Below are 18,329 nucleotides of genomic sequence, written 5' to 3' on the forward strand. Positions count from 1 at the left end.
AAGTCAAAGGTCGTTAGGGTTTATAGAACCGCTACAAAAACATTTTGACAGTTATTTAAAAAAGATCAAGGTGTTTTGCTAATTGTTCATCTTTTAAATGACACTTTCTGCAATATAATCGCTGTGAATTCAATGGCATTTACAGCGAAACAACCTTCAAATCTAAGCTGAGTATCTTTTGCTCCAGGTTTCGGGCATCCATGCCCGTTTCTTATAATCACACAGAACAATGACTCTATTTATGTTCTTACAAATTTGATAGTGGCCAGGAATGCTTTAACACACCACATACCAAAGAAATGTTACGAAACTTTGACAGAATCAGTTTCAACAAAATTTTTTCCAAGTTTGTTTTTATCTTAATAAACAAACAAGACAAAGTATTTTCCAAACTCTATACTTCACCCGAAAGACAGACAGATAAATGGATAGATAAATAGATGACAGACAGACAGACAGACAGACAGACAGACAGACAGACAGACAGACAGACAGACAGACAGACAGACAGACAGATAGACAGACAGACAGATAGACAGACAGACAGACAGACAGACAGACAGACAGACAGATAGATAGATAGATAGATAGATAGATAGATAGATAGATAGATAGATAGATAGATAGATAGATAGATAGATAGATAGATAGATAGATAGATAGATAGATAGATAGATAGATAGATAGATAGATAGATAGATAGATAGATAGATCATATTTCGTCGCAAACGCTTTGGCGGGAACCTCCACCCCGGCCCACTTTGGAACAATGGCATTCCCCCCTAAACGATTTCCGGCAGCCCCTCCTTTTGCGCTCGCCGTTGTCCTGGTGGCATATTTCCGAACCCTACTATGACCAAGGCTGGGCTCATGAATATTAATGAGCTAACGTGAAAGCCAACGTCTGCTTTTCAGCCAATGAGAATAGCCCTACAGGCAGAACAGCACGGTACGTAATTAATATTCATGTGCCCCGCCCTTTTTCATAGTAGGATTAGCAAAGCGCGACCTGTGTTACGTGCTGACGCCAGATGTATATGAGCGCACGCGGCGGGATCTTTTTTCCCTTTTAGCGCCATCAGAGCGGGAGTCTCGCGCTGTTCACTGCGCAGTAGCATCTCCGCCTCAGACAGACCTCTACTCGTCGGCTCCTCGGTAAGGACATAACACCGCCGAGCGACTGATTGTCCGCGTTTATAGACGTCTTTTTGTTCATACTAGAAGATAAAGTACGACTCAAGTCGAGATTTAAGTCGTCAGAATTGGATATTTAGCGAGTGAGCTAACCGTTCAGTCAGCAGCCATTGAAACAGACTCCTCCATGATGGAGATGAAAATGGCTGTTCGTTTTTTAAATGTCGTTTAAATTCAAGTTTAGCCGTTAAATAAACTGCAGTTTTAACGTGTAAACGTTTCTTTGTTGACAGACTTGATTGGTTACAGTTGTTAGGAACGTTGTCTTTTCTCGTGTTGGTGGATGATGGTAACGTTAGTTGGTCTGATCTGGCGGGTAAGTTTTTTTTAGGGGGGGTGTCTCATCACGTTGTCGGAAAAATGGAAATTAAACCAATTTATTTGATTCAATTAAACCGTCTTTTTTAATGAAAGTCTGATGGAGCGACGTAACGTTAAATATGACACACGTTCGATCATGATTAGGATAAAACGATCTGATGTTTTCACGCATGCTAGTTTAAAATTCATTAAATTCCTCATAAGCTTGAATCTGAATCGTTGAATGGCTTTGGTAATTTCATAAGTTTTCTCATGTTGTGAGTGTTTGGTTATAAGGGTGCTGTGCTGCTAACAGCTTTAGCCGGTGGATCTGTGGAGGAAACACGTGGTGATGTGGCCTGGTGAGAATTGACCACTGCACTGAGTGACCCGTGGATCAAATTCAAGATCATTAACCCAGTTTAAGAGTTAAACCGCTGTTTTAAATGGTTGCTTTAGCAATGCCTGGACCTAGTTGTGTAGTTTGATGTTTAATTAATCACATCTGTGTGATAATCTGGCTGATTAGTTGCCAGAGGCTCTTATTGGATGGAATAATGGTACTATTGAAGTCAGCCAGTGATACAATATTTATGTAATATTTATTGTATTTATTGTCTGGCTTATTCTTTGCAAGTCTTATGTTGCTATTGCTAACACGTGTATATGATTTTGCATTGGTTTGATCTACAGTACTGGTCAAAAGTTTAGAAACAATACTATTTTTTATGTTTTTTAAGAGTCTTGTGCTCATCAAGCCTGTGTTTATTTGATTTAAAAAAACGTAATATGGTGAAATATTAATAGTTTATAATAATGGCTTTCTAGTTTAATATAATGTATATCTTTGATACAAACTGCATTTTCATCAGCCATTACTCCAGTTTTCAGTGGCACATACTTCAGAAATAATTTTAATATAACGTTACTGATTTGATACTCGATTATCAATGTTGGAAAGTTGTGCATCTTAATGTTTTTGGACATTAAACTTTTTTTCAGTATTCATTGTTGAATAAAAAGAACATTTATTTAATATCTTTACTTTAATATCGCATTTTATCAATTTAACATCCTTGCTGAATAAAAGTATTAATTTATAAAAAGAAATACAAAAAAAGAGAGAAATTACTGACCCTAAACTTTTGAACGGTAGTGTATATTGTTACAAAAGATTTCCTTTTTAAATAAATTCTGTTCTTTAACTTTTTATTCATCAAAATATCACAGGTTATAAAAAAATATTAAACTGCTCAACTGTTTCTTAATTTGATGATAAATCAGCAGATTAGAATAATTTCTGAAAGATCATGTGACACTGAAGTCTGGATAGTTGGTTTATGAAAATTCAGCTTTGTATCACAGATAAAAATTATATTTTTAAGTATATTAAAATAAGAACCATTTTCTTTTATAATTGTAATATTTCACAATATAACTTTTTTTTCTGTATTTGATAAAATTAGTGCAAGCTAAATGAGCATAAGATAACATATTTAAAAAATAGTTTATTATATATACTAAAGTCTAAGATATTTGTTTTGTTTTTACCTAGAATTGAAACTCAAAGTATAAAAGTGTAAATATTTCAAAAATGTCTAATTTTCATACTTCTGCATGGTTATTTAATTCTGCTAACTTTTAACTTGTGCATTAAAGGGATGCTTCACTCAAAAATGAAAATTATCATAATTTAGGCTCCTCGTCCTCATGTTGTTCCAAACATGTTTGAGTTTCTTTCTTATTATTTTTGTAATTTTCTTTTTGCCATGAAAATAGCTTTGAATGCTGACATGGCATTAAATAAAATCTTAATCTTTCTTCTGTTGAACACAAAATAAGATCTATTGAAGAATAAGGGAAACCAGACAGTTGATGCTAGCCATTAACATCCATAGTACAGGGCTCCAAACTGCGACTAAAATGGTCGCATTTGCGACCAAATATATTTATTTGCGAGTGAAATTTCTGCCAAGGTCGCCATTGGCGACAATACAAATTTACTCCCTTTGATTGTAAAATCTGCATCATACATGCATGTTTTATAGCCAGTAGCCTATCGCTTCATTTGTTTTGTTAACGTCATGAAATGAGACGCTTTGTGTGAACTGAGTGAAAGCGCCAAAATATGAACGGGTAAAGCGAATGTCACCTTTCGCGTCAGAAAAAAAAATGTCAAAGCGAAAAATATTGGACTTCTTCAAGCAATCCTCATCTCTGTCAATCACCAGCACGCATGACACACCTCTGCTAACAAAAAATATGCGATATTTTAAATGCGTCATTCTGTTCATAGAACGCTCCATATGAAAGTTTTTTTTTTTTTTTGCAATGCCAATCTAGCGCTGGCTCCATGAGCCAATAATCAGAGTTGTTCCCTGCACCGCACAGCTTAGCTTCCAGATGTAGAAACTAGAATGTTTTGCCGGACTGGACAAAAGCGAAGCGAACTGGGCGAGATGAGACAGCGTGTGTCTGTGCGCGAGCAATAGTGCGCGAGAGAGACCGATGTCTGTGCGCGAGCAATAGTGCGCGAGAGAGACCGATAAGGGTGTCTGCGCGCGAGAGACTTCAAATAACAACTACAGAATTTTATTAACTGACATCGGGATCCCTCTTACATGGCTACCTTCAAAATAAATCAATAATTTGACACAAAATATTGATTTAAAAACGATTGTATTGCTTCCGTGTCCATGACAACGCTCTGTTTTTCATGGCAACTGTGTCTTATCAAGAAATAACATACTGCATTCTACATCAGAATTTAACCAAGCCATGTAATAATAGGTAATAATAATAATAACAGAAGATAATATCTCTAGTCTATCCTAATAATTATTATAAATACAATGTATATAAAATATAAATACAATTTAAAATATTAATAAATTATTTATTTTTTATTTATTCTGGAGAAGCACTGAATTTTGGTGAATAAGAGGACCCATTTTATTTTGATACACATTAGCAGGAGATGTAGCACAATATGAATGTAAAAAAGCAGTTATAATTAGCCTATGTGACAAATCAACAAATAATTTTGGCCAAAATCGTGCAGCCCTACTGAGGTATGATCACGAGACACAAATTTTTTTTTGTGACTTTTGTTCAAGAGCGGGCAAAGAAATAGCGGGGAAAACGGAGTTCATTACAGGAACTAACCATTTCAAAAAAGAGACTGTGAGAAAACACGGGGACAGTAACTAAGCAAAGTAAAATTTTTGGACTGTATATAGTTCATAAGTCGGAAGTGACATTCAGTTCCCAAATAAGCTTCAGTTCCCAGAACATTCACAAGATGAAAATGCTGAAACTGTAAGAAGAGGAGAGACATGCACACAACAGGGTGACTAAAAGTAAATGCATTGTTATGTGGCTCTTAAAAAAATTATTTGGCGCCTGTTTTTTCCCCCTATAGGAGCCAATGGCTCCTTACTTGATTTTTTTGTTTGGAGCCCTGATAGTAGGAAAATAATACTAATGGAAGTCAATGGCTATTGTTAACTATCTGGTTCCCCTCATTCTTCAAAATATCTGACAATTTTAATTTTTGGGTGAACTATCCCTTTAATTCGTGATGAGACGGGCTTCCCTCAGGCATGAAATAACAATGAATTGTGATTTTTAGGTGTGGGATAATCATGCACTTTCTAGTCTACATTGTAGACAGTAAATTGAGTCTTTGGTGAATCATGGCGAAGTCTTGGAAATTTGATGGTCATAAGGTTTGGGAACCTTAGAGACGTTATTAACAAGTGCATTTAACCTTTGCTCCCAGGTCGGATCGCTTTTATTAGGGTTTAAAGGCGTGCTGTCCGCTTTCACTGCTGACGAATGGTTATTAGAGTCTGGAGGAACTTTGTCCCGGTGTTGTGACGCGCCATGATCCGTACCTGCCATTGTTTGTGAATCTCTGAGTCTGTATTGACAGGTTTCAGCTGTCTGATCTTGACGCAGACAGAAAGAGGAAGAGATGAACCTTCAAATCCGTCAAGAATGGGTGGTGTCAGGTCTTCATGTTATTGATCTTCTACAGGCGAAGAGCCTCCTGTCTGTAGCGATCAGCTCTTGAATGAATGAAGTTGCGCCGTGTTGCCGCTGGAGGTCTGGACGTGGGCGTCTGAGGTCGTGTTTGATACCGACTGGCTCATAGACTTCAGATTTGGAGGCGGTGGAACTGGCTCGTATGCAGGCCGGCTCTAACAAATGGATTCAGTCAGATTTAGAGCTGGGTATAGGGTTCACACCTTTGATGTTTATTGCTAATCTATCTCTGAAACCCACAGGGGTTGAATTTCTGCCATTGAAGTGTTTTTAGCACGAGGATGGCACAGCGTGTGCGAGTTTCAATGCATTTGCATCCCAAAATCAGGTCTATTTGGACATGTCCATTACGTAAAAGGTTGTCAACTTACGTAAACTTGTGCATATTGGATGCCTGAATCACGCCAGTGCAGCGGGTAAACTATCACCTGACAGATAAGACCATCAGCGACCGAATTTGGCTGGAGGCTGTTAAACATAATGGACAGCATTAACATTTTCCCTTCTCTCGTTCTCCTCTAGGAATCAGAACGGTGAAACAACATGGCAGATCTCGACAAGTAAGTGCTTGTTTGTCTATTAAATAGCTTTTATTTTAGACTGTGTCGGTAATGGTTTGATCATGTATCATTGCCCAGCTTATTGGATTCTCATTATCAGCTATAATCTCTTTATGGCTGTTGTTTGTGCATTAAATGGCACATAATCGATGCTTGATTAGCCTCACATGACCAGTGAACTGGTCTGTACGGTCCTCCTAACCTCTCTCCTCCCTGAGAGAGACACCAAGGCCAGCAACATGTGTGCTTTCTCCCTCAGTGTGGCATCCCAAGCATTTATGCAATGCCTAACACGTGTTTGCAACTCTACAGCTCTGGGTTTACTCATTCGACACGTGATGCGAGAGATAGCTGCGAATCACCTGTTGTTCACCACAGGAACTTCCTGTCTCTTAAGAGCGCCGTATATGTGATGCTGTTTCACATGCACCTGGTTTTATTTAAACCGAAATGACAAATGGATGCGCTCAGCGCTTCAGGCCCTGCCTAAGTTTTAACAATGTACATATAATCTTTTTCTCGTTAGCTATTTTTTTTAAAATAGTTAGCTAAGCTCTTAACTTTAAAGAAGATCCTCATAATATGATCTCTTTTAAAAGATCTCTTAGGAGAAAGTCGTGTTAACCTCAGTAGAAGCAAATGCAAGCACAATATTTAAGACTTGCAAAGTTTTTTGCAGTGTACTAGAACAGGTTTTTTTTACTTGAATGTTCAAAAATAAAAATTGACGAGCTTATCTCTTCTCAGTCTGTCAGTAACGCTCTTTTTAGTTCCTGTCTCTATGAAGCTCCTCCTTCTGAAAGGCACTCTGTGCTCTGATTGGTTGGCTAGAGCAGTGTGTTGTGATCGGTCAAGCACTTCATGTGTTTGGGAAATGTCCCATAAGTCAAAAACCTACAACCAACTCAACCAGGCCCCGTCCCCTTTTTTGCATATGCTTTGGGCAGGAATTATTTAAATGAGTAATAATGTGACGTTCGTTCCCGGAAAAAAACAAACCTCAAAACTAGGTGTTTGAGGGAGTTCAGAAACTGACACTGATATAGAATAACTCCCTTTGGAGTGACTTTGTGCTTTGTAACTTTGCAGTCATTTTTCATGATCAAACCGCAATATTACACACTAAAGAAAGATGAACACAAAACATAATCGAACCCCTTTAATGTGTATTTGCAGTAAAGACCAAACTGAAATGGACCCAGCAGATATGGAGGATGTTGAAGAGGTGGAGGAAGAGGAGACTGGGGAAGACAACAGTAAAGGTATGACCTTTGACTCTTTCATGCATGTTTTTCGCCTCGTTTCCTGTGTAAACTAAAGCCTAACTCATACTGCGTTGAACTCACGCCATGGCTACGTCGTAGCGTGTGTACCCTGACGTGCACCCCTCCAAAAATGTAACAACGCGTCAATTGTACGCGGATGCAAGCGCTGTCATTGGTCACAGGCTCCCTCTGCATGTGTAATTGCACGTCAAGGCAGACAACAATGCAGAAGTATAAAGGAAAACCAATAGTAGTCTATAGTGTAGAGCAGGGATAGGCAACTCCAGTCCTGGAGGGCCACTGTCCTGCAGAGTTTAGCTCCAACCCTAATTAAACACCTGAACAAGGCAATCAATGTTTTCAGGATTACTAGCAGGTGAGTTATCAGGGCTGAAGCTAAACTGCAGGACAATGGCCCTCCATGACTGAAGTTGCCTATCCCTGGCGTAGATGCTCCGGCGTAGGTCCGTCACAGAAGTATAAATCCGCCTTAAAGGTCAACCAATGAGTTTTATTTTTTAATGCCAGTAACCAAGATTAAAATATGGCCAATAACCAGTTAAACTCCTCCACTGCTGGTGCTTGACAGTTCACAAAGGATTTAAAAACTTTCTCCACTGTTTACTGATAATAAATAGTTCCGCAAAGCAACTATCTGTGCATATAAATCTGTAAAAACAATATATTGGTTGAGTGTGACTACTACTCGAGAGGACCAGCTGACTAATCCACTTTATTTGTGTTGTTAATCATCACCAGACCAGGTTTGTGTATCATATGTTGCAGTGATGTCTGATTCTCAAAACCATAAAGCAACAATAACAATCGAAAACCATTATAAAACGGCAGTATTTTATCACCAAAGATGTGAAAAGTGGAACTTCAATGTTTTAAAGCAACATCTCAGACATGAAACGAACCGATTTGCTCATCCATTGAGCTTAGTGTCTTTTTATTGTTTCGAGTCCCTTTGCTGGGTTTCTTCACTAGGCTGCTGTGTAGGAAAATTAAATGCGTCTGTCATGGATTCTTATCGCTGACACGCACACCTGACAGTCGATCACAGTCATTAGGAAGAGGCTGTGCGCACGTTAGCGCTGGCACTTTTTGTGTTGGGTAACATGATATCAGTCAGTAACCTCCGTGACCTTAGCTGTGTTTAGCAGCTGGACCGAGCCGTCGGGCAGAGTGTTAGCGCAGCTCAAAGCGTGTTTATCAAGTAATACGGGCATTAGATGTGCGCTTGCTCTCGAAACATTGCTGCTCTGTCGCGTTGACCTCGCATGCGTTTTCTGCTTTATTTTTGGGATGAAAAGTGCATCTTTTTTGACCCTTGCTAAAAAAGGTGCCCTAGTTCTGAGAGTTGTTGATTGGATAATATAGGCATCACACTCCGCCCCTTGTCATTGTTTGTTTCTTCCTGCTGTCATTTAACAGTTATGTTTGTTTGCTCTGCTTTTAGCACGTCAGCTGACGATGCAGATGATGCAGAACCCCCAGATTCTTGCGGCACTGCAGGAACGATTGGACGGACTCGTGGGATCTCCCTCAGGGTACATGGAGAGGTATGTGTGAACACACACACACCCACACACATATGCAGAGCACAACTTCAAATAGCTTCCTTGTTTCTCATTGGCTGCATCTGATTTCCCTACTTTCCTAACACAGACTGAATTAAACGTTTCTAATTTTGGCCAGATCCTCTTCTTGCTACTTTGCATCAGAGTTGAAAATTAAAGGGGGCTTGGCATGCCATCAAAATGAATAAAAATGCTACAAATTCTAGATATGAGGGGGAAAAATACCCCATTATTATTATTTTTTAATGAGATTTAATTATTTAAAGTTATTAATGTTTTCCCTGAATATCAGCACAATTGCAAATGGGATGTTCATTGAATTCCTGTATAAAAAGTTATTATTGAGGGAGTTAAATTTGACCATATTTTAGGGGCTTTCACACCAGAGGAACGTTACCCTAGTTCCTATTACTATTGGCAGATGTACCCGCTTTTTAGTGTTCACACCGCAGGTACTGTGAGTGATTTTAGTTATAGGAACACCTTTTTGGGGCTCTAAATTAGCTAGGGTCTTAGCCAGCATAACAGGAACTACTAGTGACGCAAGTGTATGTTGATTGGCCGAACACATGCCATATAAAACACCGGTACAAGTCACTTTTAAAAAGCTGTGTAGACAGTTTACAGTAGGGCTGTAACGATTTACGATATTAAACCGAATTCGCGACACTCAGATCCACGATCCTGTGTCGCGGTGTGAGAAGGCAGATCGCGATCGACACACCCCTTCCCAGACCTTTCTCGTCCAGAATAGATCCTAGGGCTGTGACGGGGTCTTTTACATATTAGGTATGGGAATTTCAAGCAAAAATAATATTCGAAGATTGCTGGGTATCATTTGATTATTATTCCAAATTGCACCTCTCCCCCACACGCGCGAGCACACACACACAAACAAACACCAGAGCAAGTGAGCAAAGCGCCCGGTGTGTGTGTGGCACCGGCGCGCGCGTGAACTGGAGCTCACCTCATAAACGAATCGAAACTTATATAGAAAGCTTGAAATACTTTTACTTGATTTAACGTTAATTCAAAACATAAAGAAATGGCTGCTTAGGCTAATTCGTAGGAAGTGTGCATTTCTCTATATAGGCGCGTTCACTTTGTGGCAAGCGTTATTCCATGTTATTCCATTGGCATGTAAAATGTAAAAACTGACCTTATAAAAGGTATTAAAAAAAATCTGAAAATCCATTTCTTGTTTACAAAACTATAATTCTGAGTCATTCATGAATTATTCATTTGCCCTTTTTGACCTTGTTGTTTTCGGTGTCTGCACAGCTTACCGAAGGTGGTGAAGAGACGCGTTAATGCCCTTAAGAACCTCCAGGTCAAATGTGCCCACATCGAAGCAAAGTTCTACGAAGAAGTCCACGAACTGGAGCGAAAATACGCCGCTTTGTATCAGCCTCTCTTTGACAAGGTGAGACTCACTCCTGCTGTCCATTTCTTTCATCCAGGAGTAATAGCGTTGGGTTTATTCTCGTGAAAGGTGCAGTTTAAGATGAAACAACTTGCTGTTGTGTACCAGAAGACCGTACTGAATGTTAAAGCCGTTATATTGACCTGCTGCTTCAGCATTTCCAACTGCAGCAAACACCGTGTTCTCCAGTGTTGAGATCATGTGGTCAATCGAGGACACGAGAGACAAACGGCAGCCAAAGAGATGTCTTACAAAAAATAAAACCTGAGCTGGAACTGTTTATCCTCTCCCGTTGCACTTTCTTTCTCCCAGAGGAGTTGTGATGTCTGAGAGGCTCAATTAAAAGATGGCGTTCTTCAAGATATTAAAGCCTGAGAACATTGCTTTAGTTGCGTAAACTATTTAAATCTTACAGCATAATGTTTGCAGTTTATTCAGGCCAATTGCTGACCACCTCTACTATTATATACATGCACATTTATTTTTATTTTAGTTGGTAATAATGCCGCTTGGACCTAAAGATTCTGTGAATTAGCCTTTTTTTGATTAAAGGGGTCATCGGATGCAAAATTCACTTTTATATGGTGTTTGCATATAAATGTGTCTTTGCAGTGTTTGGACAACCACCATGCAATGAGAGATCCATTTTTTTTTTTTTTTAATTAATCAAAAAGTCTAAATTCTCAATCAAGCCGTTTGGATTTTCTGAGCACTGTCATAATGCTCATGCTCCGCCCACGACCACTGACGTGTTAGCATATTTACGCCCTCAGCCATTTGACACCCCCCATGGAAGAGAGGGGTGGGGTCATTTAGAGACATGCACTGACACGGGTCTCTGTGAACAAGGCTGTTTTTGAGGAGGTAAAAAGAGTGTTTTACACAACCATTGAGGAAATAACCAAAGTATATTACAAACTTTACATGAAGCCCCTAAAGAATCATACCAACTTGTGGATTGGGCATCTGATGACCCCTTTAATGGAAGTTTTAACATCTAAAAATGCATTTGAACTTTTGTGTGTTTAGCGGAGTGATATCGTGAGAGCGGCATACGAACCCACAGATGAGGAGTGCGAGTGGAAACAAGATGAAGAGGAAGAGCTGACAGTAAGTAAGCAGGTACAGGTGATCCATACCTGCATGCTCTTCAAATGCCACCTTTTATATCATTCATGTATAATGATTTATTCGGGCATAACTTGACTCTGTCTGGCTCTGTGCCTTTATCAGGAGGAAATGAAGGAAAAGGCCAAAGTGGAGGAAGAGAAGAAAGACGAGGAAAAGGAAGATCCTAAAGGAATTCCAGAGTTCTGGCTCACAGTTTTCAAGAACGTCGACCTTCTCAGTGAAATGTTGCAGGTAAGGAGAGAGCGGCCAAACGTGGACTCACGAGGGAGTGATTGTGACCGTAGTAGTGTTCAAAAGCAGGTCGTGCAACATGGGAATTTACAGAGTGATTTCTCTTTGGGAAATGTTGGATTTGTCGTTGCTGCCATCTAGTGATGTGAAAGTGCACCTTGCTCCTTTTTTTTAGCTAATTATTATACAGGTGAAACTCAATTTAAATATGGTGCAAAAGTTCATTTATGTCAGTAATTCAACTTAAAAGGTAAAACTAATATATTATAGACTCATTACATGCAAAGTGAGATTTCAAGACTTTATTTGTTATAATTTTGATGATTATGGCTTACAGCTTATGAAAACCTTTTCATAATATTCTAATTTTGAATTTGGGGTTTTCATAAGCTGTAAGCCATAATCATCAAAATTATAACAAAGTCTTGAAATATCTCACTTTGCATGTAATGAGTCTATATAATATATTAGATTCACCTTTTAAGTTAAATTACTGAAATTAACTATTGCACCCTATTCTAATTTTTCCCATTTCTATTATGAATTAATATATAATTTGATTATCGCAGTTTTATCAGAACAGGACTAGTTGATCAGGATTATTATAGTTAGCTAAAATAAAATATTTTCGTAAATAAACGTATTTTATTTCAGATAAATAAAAAAAAGCAACATTTCTCTTTTTCATTTAGTCTTGCGTGCATTGTCATTATTTATAATGTGCATTTTTATAAAAGCAAATGGACATGGTTAATGAGTTTCAATTTTTTTCTGTCTAGGAACATGATGAACCAATCCTCAAGCACTTACAAGATATTAAAGTCAAATTCTCTGACGCCGGCCAGCCAATGGTGAGCTTGAAAGTCGTTGTTTTCTGTGTGATGTCTTTTAAGCTCACAGTTCACTCACTGTTTTGTGTGTTTGGTCTCTTTTCAGAGTTTCACATTAGAGTTCTACTTTGAGCCCAATGATTTCTTCACACAAACAGTCCTGACAAAGACCTACAAAATGAGGTCCGAGCCAGATGAGTCTGATCCCTTCTCGTTTGACGGGCCAGAGATCATGGGCTGCACAGGGTACGGCTCAACTCTCGACTCCATTGAGGGCATTGATATGCCAATGTTGTCAACCTGTGAGACTGGAGACTGAATATCTGTGTTTTCAGATGCACGATCGACTGGAGTAAGGGCAAGAATGTCACACTGAAAACCATTAAGAAGAAACAGAAACATAAGGGACGTGGCACAGTTAGGACGGTCACCAAGACGGTCCCCAATGATTCATTCTTCAACTTTTTCTCACCACCTGAAGGTAGAAAATCCTTAACTATATATATTTAATCAAGAGTGTTTGCTGATAATGACATGGTCTAAACTTTCTTTTCTTTAATTGTCTTTCCAGTTCCAGAAGCCGGTGAACTGGTGAGTTATTTTGTATTTTTTTTTGGGCTATGAACTTCATACTTCATTTTGTAACTTTATTCTAAATTTGGAAACGCACTTACAAAAAGGTTCTTTATTGGCATTGATAGTTCCATGAAGACTTTTTAACATCCATGGAATCTTTCCATTCCACAAAACATTCTTTAGAATTTTAAAATGTTCTTTTACACTAAGAAAAAAAGGCTCTTTTTAAAACTGCTTACTAAAAAGATTCATTGGGAACCATAAATGTTTCTTCAATAGCATAACGGCAGAACCTTTATTTTTAAGCATGCATGCATGGTGATTCATCTTGATGAATAATCTGATATTTTGGAAATCTCGAGGTTATATATCAGTGTCTGATGTTTTTTCGTTGTTGCTGTGTGTTTAGGACGAGGACTCAGAGGCAGTGTTAGCAGCAGACTTTGAGATTGGTCACTTCATCCGCGAGCGCATTGTTCCCAGGGCGGTGCTGTACTTCACTGGGGAGGCCATCGAAGATGACGATGATGACGTGAGTGAGCAAGACATCCTTTGTCATGAAGTGAAATGCTTTATTTCCAAACCTCTGACCTCTGTGTTTCTGTTGTGTTCGCCAGTATGATGAGGAGGGAGAGGAAGCCGACGATGAGGTTAGTTTTCATTTTGGTGTTTGTTTTTATCATATTAACACCCTTGTCTGTTTGTAAACTGTGTTTGTAATTTGCAGGAGGGTGAAGAGGAAGCCGACGAGGAAAATGATCCAGACTATGAGCCCAAGGTAAGATCCAGATGTCTTATCAATGCTCCTCGAGGCAGTCTGATACTGAGATCTCAACATACAGAATACATGCAGTCACCTCCACTCATGCATCTCCGCCTCTCGCCCTCAAATGCTAATTCTCCTGGCAAAAATAATATTTTCTAGGTTATTCACAGCTGTCTTTAGTTCATTCAAGAAAGAAATCCACTTGTTTTCTTGCCGAGTAGATGACTGACTGCAGTGTTGGCATCATCTCTGTTTGGCTGTTATTGCAGGAGCGTTCAGACCTTTAACCCTGATTTATAAATACTACAGTGCAGCTCTAAAACTTCATGCGGCAATGTTGAAAATATCCTGCCCTACAAGGGTCAATTTGCACAGTCCTTTTCCTATTTTTCACTGAATCTGAACATATGCATCAGTACTCGCTCCCAAGAGGTCAAGGTTCAGGATGGGAATTCTAATAAATGGTTTTTCCTCTAGCATTACTGACTGACTTCTAGGGCTGCACGATTTGGAGGGAAAATCGAATTACATATATATTTTTTGGGGGGGTTGATCAATATGGCTATGTAGTAGTAATAAATAAATAAAAGACTATTGTCAAAAGAATCGAGTATTTAAGAAACAAACTACATACCACAAAAAATTACAATACTGATTTTTGTCTTAATTTCACTCAAAATCGCTATGGCTTATTGCTATTATTTCCACTAATCATGCAGCCTTGCCTCCTTTTTATAATATGTGACCCTGGACCACTAAACATGTCACATGGATAAAACCATTTAAATTGTGATTTATACATCACATGGAAGCTGAATAAATTAGCTTTCCATTGATGTATGGTTTGTTAGGATAGGACAATATTTGGTCGAGTAAAACTATTAGAAAATCTGGAATCTGAGGGTGCAAAAAAATCTGAACATTGAGAAAATCTCCTTTAAAGTTGTGCATTTATGTTCACGATTGTGCTGCATTCACTCAAAAATGCATATTTTATATATTTACGGTCGGTACAAAATATCTTCATGGCCATCTTTATCTTCATATTTACTTAATATCCTAATGATTTTTGGCATAAAAGAAAAAATAATTTTGACCCATACAATGTATTGTTGGCTATTGCCACAAATATCCCCGTGCGACTTATGACTGGTTTTGTGATCCAGGGTCACATATAAGAATATTATACAAATCACCGTTCTGAATGAGTTGAAGCATCACTGCACGTTTATCTTCTCGGCACCCGAGGCGTTTTTCACAAACTTCCGTCAGCATGTCAAAGTTCTGCCCGTGCATCTCATCTTTTCTTAAAGCATGCACTAAACGACTCTGTTCAATTAGTCAAGAGTAGAACAAGATTGACTTTTGTAAGCGAAGACATAATTAACATGTTAACTTTTCAAGCACCTTGTGAGTTCCTCTAAATTTCTCCTTACTAGGTGTAAGTGATGTCTGTAGTAACCCTGCCCTGGTAGGTAACGCTCCTGAATCAGTGTCCCTCCCTGACCTCCCCCCCCCCCCACCCCCCCATTGCGTTTTGAATCCCTTCCCATGATCCCACCCCATCCTCACACTAATCACTAACACACACTCCGTTGTTGTGCTTGTTTTTTTTGCATTCTTTAACCATTGTGAGTTGGCATTAGCATCTGTATTGTTTCTGTATGTTGAAGCATCCGGTTTGCTCTCCAAATTAAACCCTGATTTGACTTGATGTATGCTGGAGTCTTTTCCCGCTGAGTGTGGAAAAGACCGACCGCACTCGTTCTGTCATGCCATTGGTGGAGCCCGGTGTCAGTCATTGCTGTGCCATCCCTAGGGCCCTATGAAGCGTTTGATTTTGACGTTTGAATAAAAAAAAACAAATCTGGATTCACCCCTCCCCCCTCATTTTAATGGTTCAATTAAATCATAAAAACTTGCATAATTTAAGTTTAAAAAAAAAGTTAAGCTTTAATTACCTATAGTTATATATGCCCCTCCCCCCATATTCTGTTTTCTAGATTCCCTTATAATGGTTTAATTGGATTCATAAATAAATAAAATTAATCAAGATGTTTTTAAATGGGAACTTATGATTTCCTTTTTCCCCAGAAATTGTTTCAATGTTTCTAGATTCATGGATTAACATGAATGTTTATAAATAAATGCAATCAATTACTTTTTCTGGCTTTTTGTAAGTGCTACACAACAGGTTTACTGTATAAATTAAAATATGGGGGTGGGAAATGTATTTTTATTCCTCATAATAATAATAATAATAATGACATTATTATTATTATTGTACAGTAGAGTGTACTTGATGTGTCACAATTTCAAGTTAAACCATACTTATTTTCAGCGGTTGTCATGACGACCTGAATTTCTGTGTATGGTTTGCCGATGAAATGCTAAAATGCTTGAAGTTTTACTGTAAATTCCAATATAATTTTTTGACAATGATCCAGGCCGAGTTTTCCGCATCGTGTAAATCATAGGGCCCTGTGTCCCCCTCAGTTTGTGGCCGTGTGATTTGATTGGCTGAGGACCCAGCTGTTGGTTTTATAATTGAAATGTGGTTTTGCGTGCATGAAGAGTAACTCTCTCCCTCCTTCTTTTGCTCTTTACAGAAGGATGCCAACCCCCCAGAGGAGTGCAAACAGCAGTGATGGCGGCGCCCGCCTCCTTCAGGATCCCCTACACTGTAACGGCTTCAAACAAACATAGTTACTTACCGCCTTACAATGTTTTGTATTTTTCTTGGTAGAAATAATTGAAAAATAAATAAAAGGGTTTCAAGATTTTTGTTACAAAAAAAGAAAAAACAACTCCTATTGGGAGCCGTTGCTCATGACGCATAGTATTTTACTAGACCGGTTTCTTTCTTTTTTTCCTTTTCCTTTTTCTCTCTGTATACATGGTTAGAATGCAGAAAATCCCTCAAAGCATGACACTTGTTTCTTCACTGCTAAACTAGTTGGGTTCTCGTGAAGTCTTTTGTATTGCTCTTAGACAACAGCTGTGGAAAGACTGTCCAGTTTACAGGAAAAGTGATTCCTTTACGCTCTGAGCAACCAAAGCAGAGGCACGAGACCGTCTGTCTCGACAGGGTGGCACACAGGTGCTCGTTCCTTCAGTTCAAACCCCCCCCCCCCCCTCCGGCCATCAGTTCTCGGTTAAAACCACATTCCACTATTTCCGCTTAACGTTCAAAGACTTCAAAGTTGTGTTTTGTCGGTGGTGACTGTACATTCCACATCTGTGCGAAGGAGTTCGTCCTTCATGTAGACGCTCTGCTGCATGACTCGTTTTTCTTTTTTCTTTTCTTCTATGAGCACTTTGTACTTTTGTCATGTGTTGGTAGCGTCTCTTTCCAACGTCGATTAGACCAAGCGCTTAACGTTACACTGGCTTGCCGTTATTCAGGTGGGTTCTCTGCTCCATGCATCTCTCCAGAATGCACTTACAATGATCCCAACGACCTCATTGGAGGATTAGACTTAGAATGCGAGAACCTGATTGGAGGAGCCAGGTGTAGTTGGTCTCTGATTGGCCCTGAGTGATGTTTGTTGAGGAGTCTGTGGTGACACGCCACCCTCTGTTTGGCAGGCCTATCACTGTGAAGGGGTGTGACAGACTGTGTGTGTGTTTGTGTGTGTGTGTGTGCACTCAGAGGAAGGTCTTCGTCTCCTCTCACTCGTAGCGCAGCCCAGCAGGTCTGAAGCAGATAGAGCAATATTCTCACTCCGAATCCCCCAACGCCGCAGTATCCCGTGTCTCGTAGCCCCGGCTCGGTGCACATGTCTAGCTCCGGCTCGTCGATTAGCAGCGGGGGTCTTTCTGGTTCCCCTCAGCAGCTGTTGTCAAAGCAAAATGCCATGCTACAAAATACTAATGTACTCAATAACTGTACGTGGATGTATATTCATGAAAAATAAATTGGTAAAATGTGTGAGCCTTGGTCTGTCTGTTTCTTGTATGCATGTATAAATCCACACCAATATTTAAGTTATCACCAGAAATCTCTGCAATATGGCAACTTTCATTTTTGTGAATTTGTAATCCTTCATTGACCCCACTAGGTGGCGGCGTTGAGTTTAAATTCAGTCTGACATGCAATCCTTTAAGTGATCAAATGGGCCTATTAAAAACTTAAGTAACCCATAATAAACCATATTTACCTAATGTTGCTAGATAGATAATCTCACTTGATGGTTTAAATCTGTAATGGATAAGAAAAAAAAAAATACTTGATGCAGGAAAAACAGTTGCAATTATCCTTTATTGCTTTATTGTTCCTTTCAGTCTTTTGATAGAAGATTGAAGATGCATATTCATTTGAATCAAACATTACAGTAGTTTATTAGGACAGTTTTATATCTACAATGTAAGAGTCTGTCTTAAATTAAGTGCAAACAAAGTCATTTGAACTTAAATGACATTA

The 18,329-nt window shown here is 39.0% G+C and overlaps 1 protein-coding gene across 4 annotated transcripts; it reads left to right on the top strand.

Annotated features, from left to right (window-relative positions):
• Positions 1-985: 985 nt before the first annotated feature.
• nap1l1 (nucleosome assembly protein 1-like 1) lies at positions 986-17,837 on the top strand. Of its 4 annotated transcripts, none has more exons than XM_079624220.1 (16): positions 1,036-1,155; positions 6,064-6,101; positions 7,278-7,363; positions 8,829-8,931; positions 10,231-10,372; positions 11,402-11,494; positions 11,606-11,734; positions 12,514-12,585; positions 12,671-12,810; positions 12,900-13,045; positions 13,136-13,155; positions 13,550-13,672; positions 13,758-13,790; positions 13,868-13,918; positions 15,346-15,377; positions 16,516-17,837. In XM_079624220.1, the coding sequence occupies exons 2-15, from the start codon at positions 6,085-6,087 to the stop codon at positions 15,349-15,351; spliced, it is 1,161 nt and encodes a 386-aa protein (XP_079480346.1). In that variant the 5' UTR covers positions 1,036-1,155; positions 6,064-6,084; the 3' UTR covers positions 15,352-15,377; positions 16,516-17,837. The 4 variants fall into 4 exon arrangements, with proteins under 4 accessions (XP_079480344.1, XP_079480345.1, XP_079480346.1 ...); XM_079624221.1 differs by having other exon boundaries at positions 11,402-11,482; XM_079624218.1 differs by lacking the exon at positions 15,346-15,377 and having other exon boundaries at positions 986-1,155.
• Positions 17,838-18,329: the final 492 nt, after the last annotated feature.

The sequence above is a fragment of the Phoxinus phoxinus genome (genome assembly GCF_949152265.1).
Source record: "Phoxinus phoxinus genome assembly, chromosome: 9".
NCBI classification, from domain to species: domain Eukaryota; kingdom Metazoa; phylum Chordata; class Actinopteri; order Cypriniformes; family Leuciscidae; genus Phoxinus; species Phoxinus phoxinus.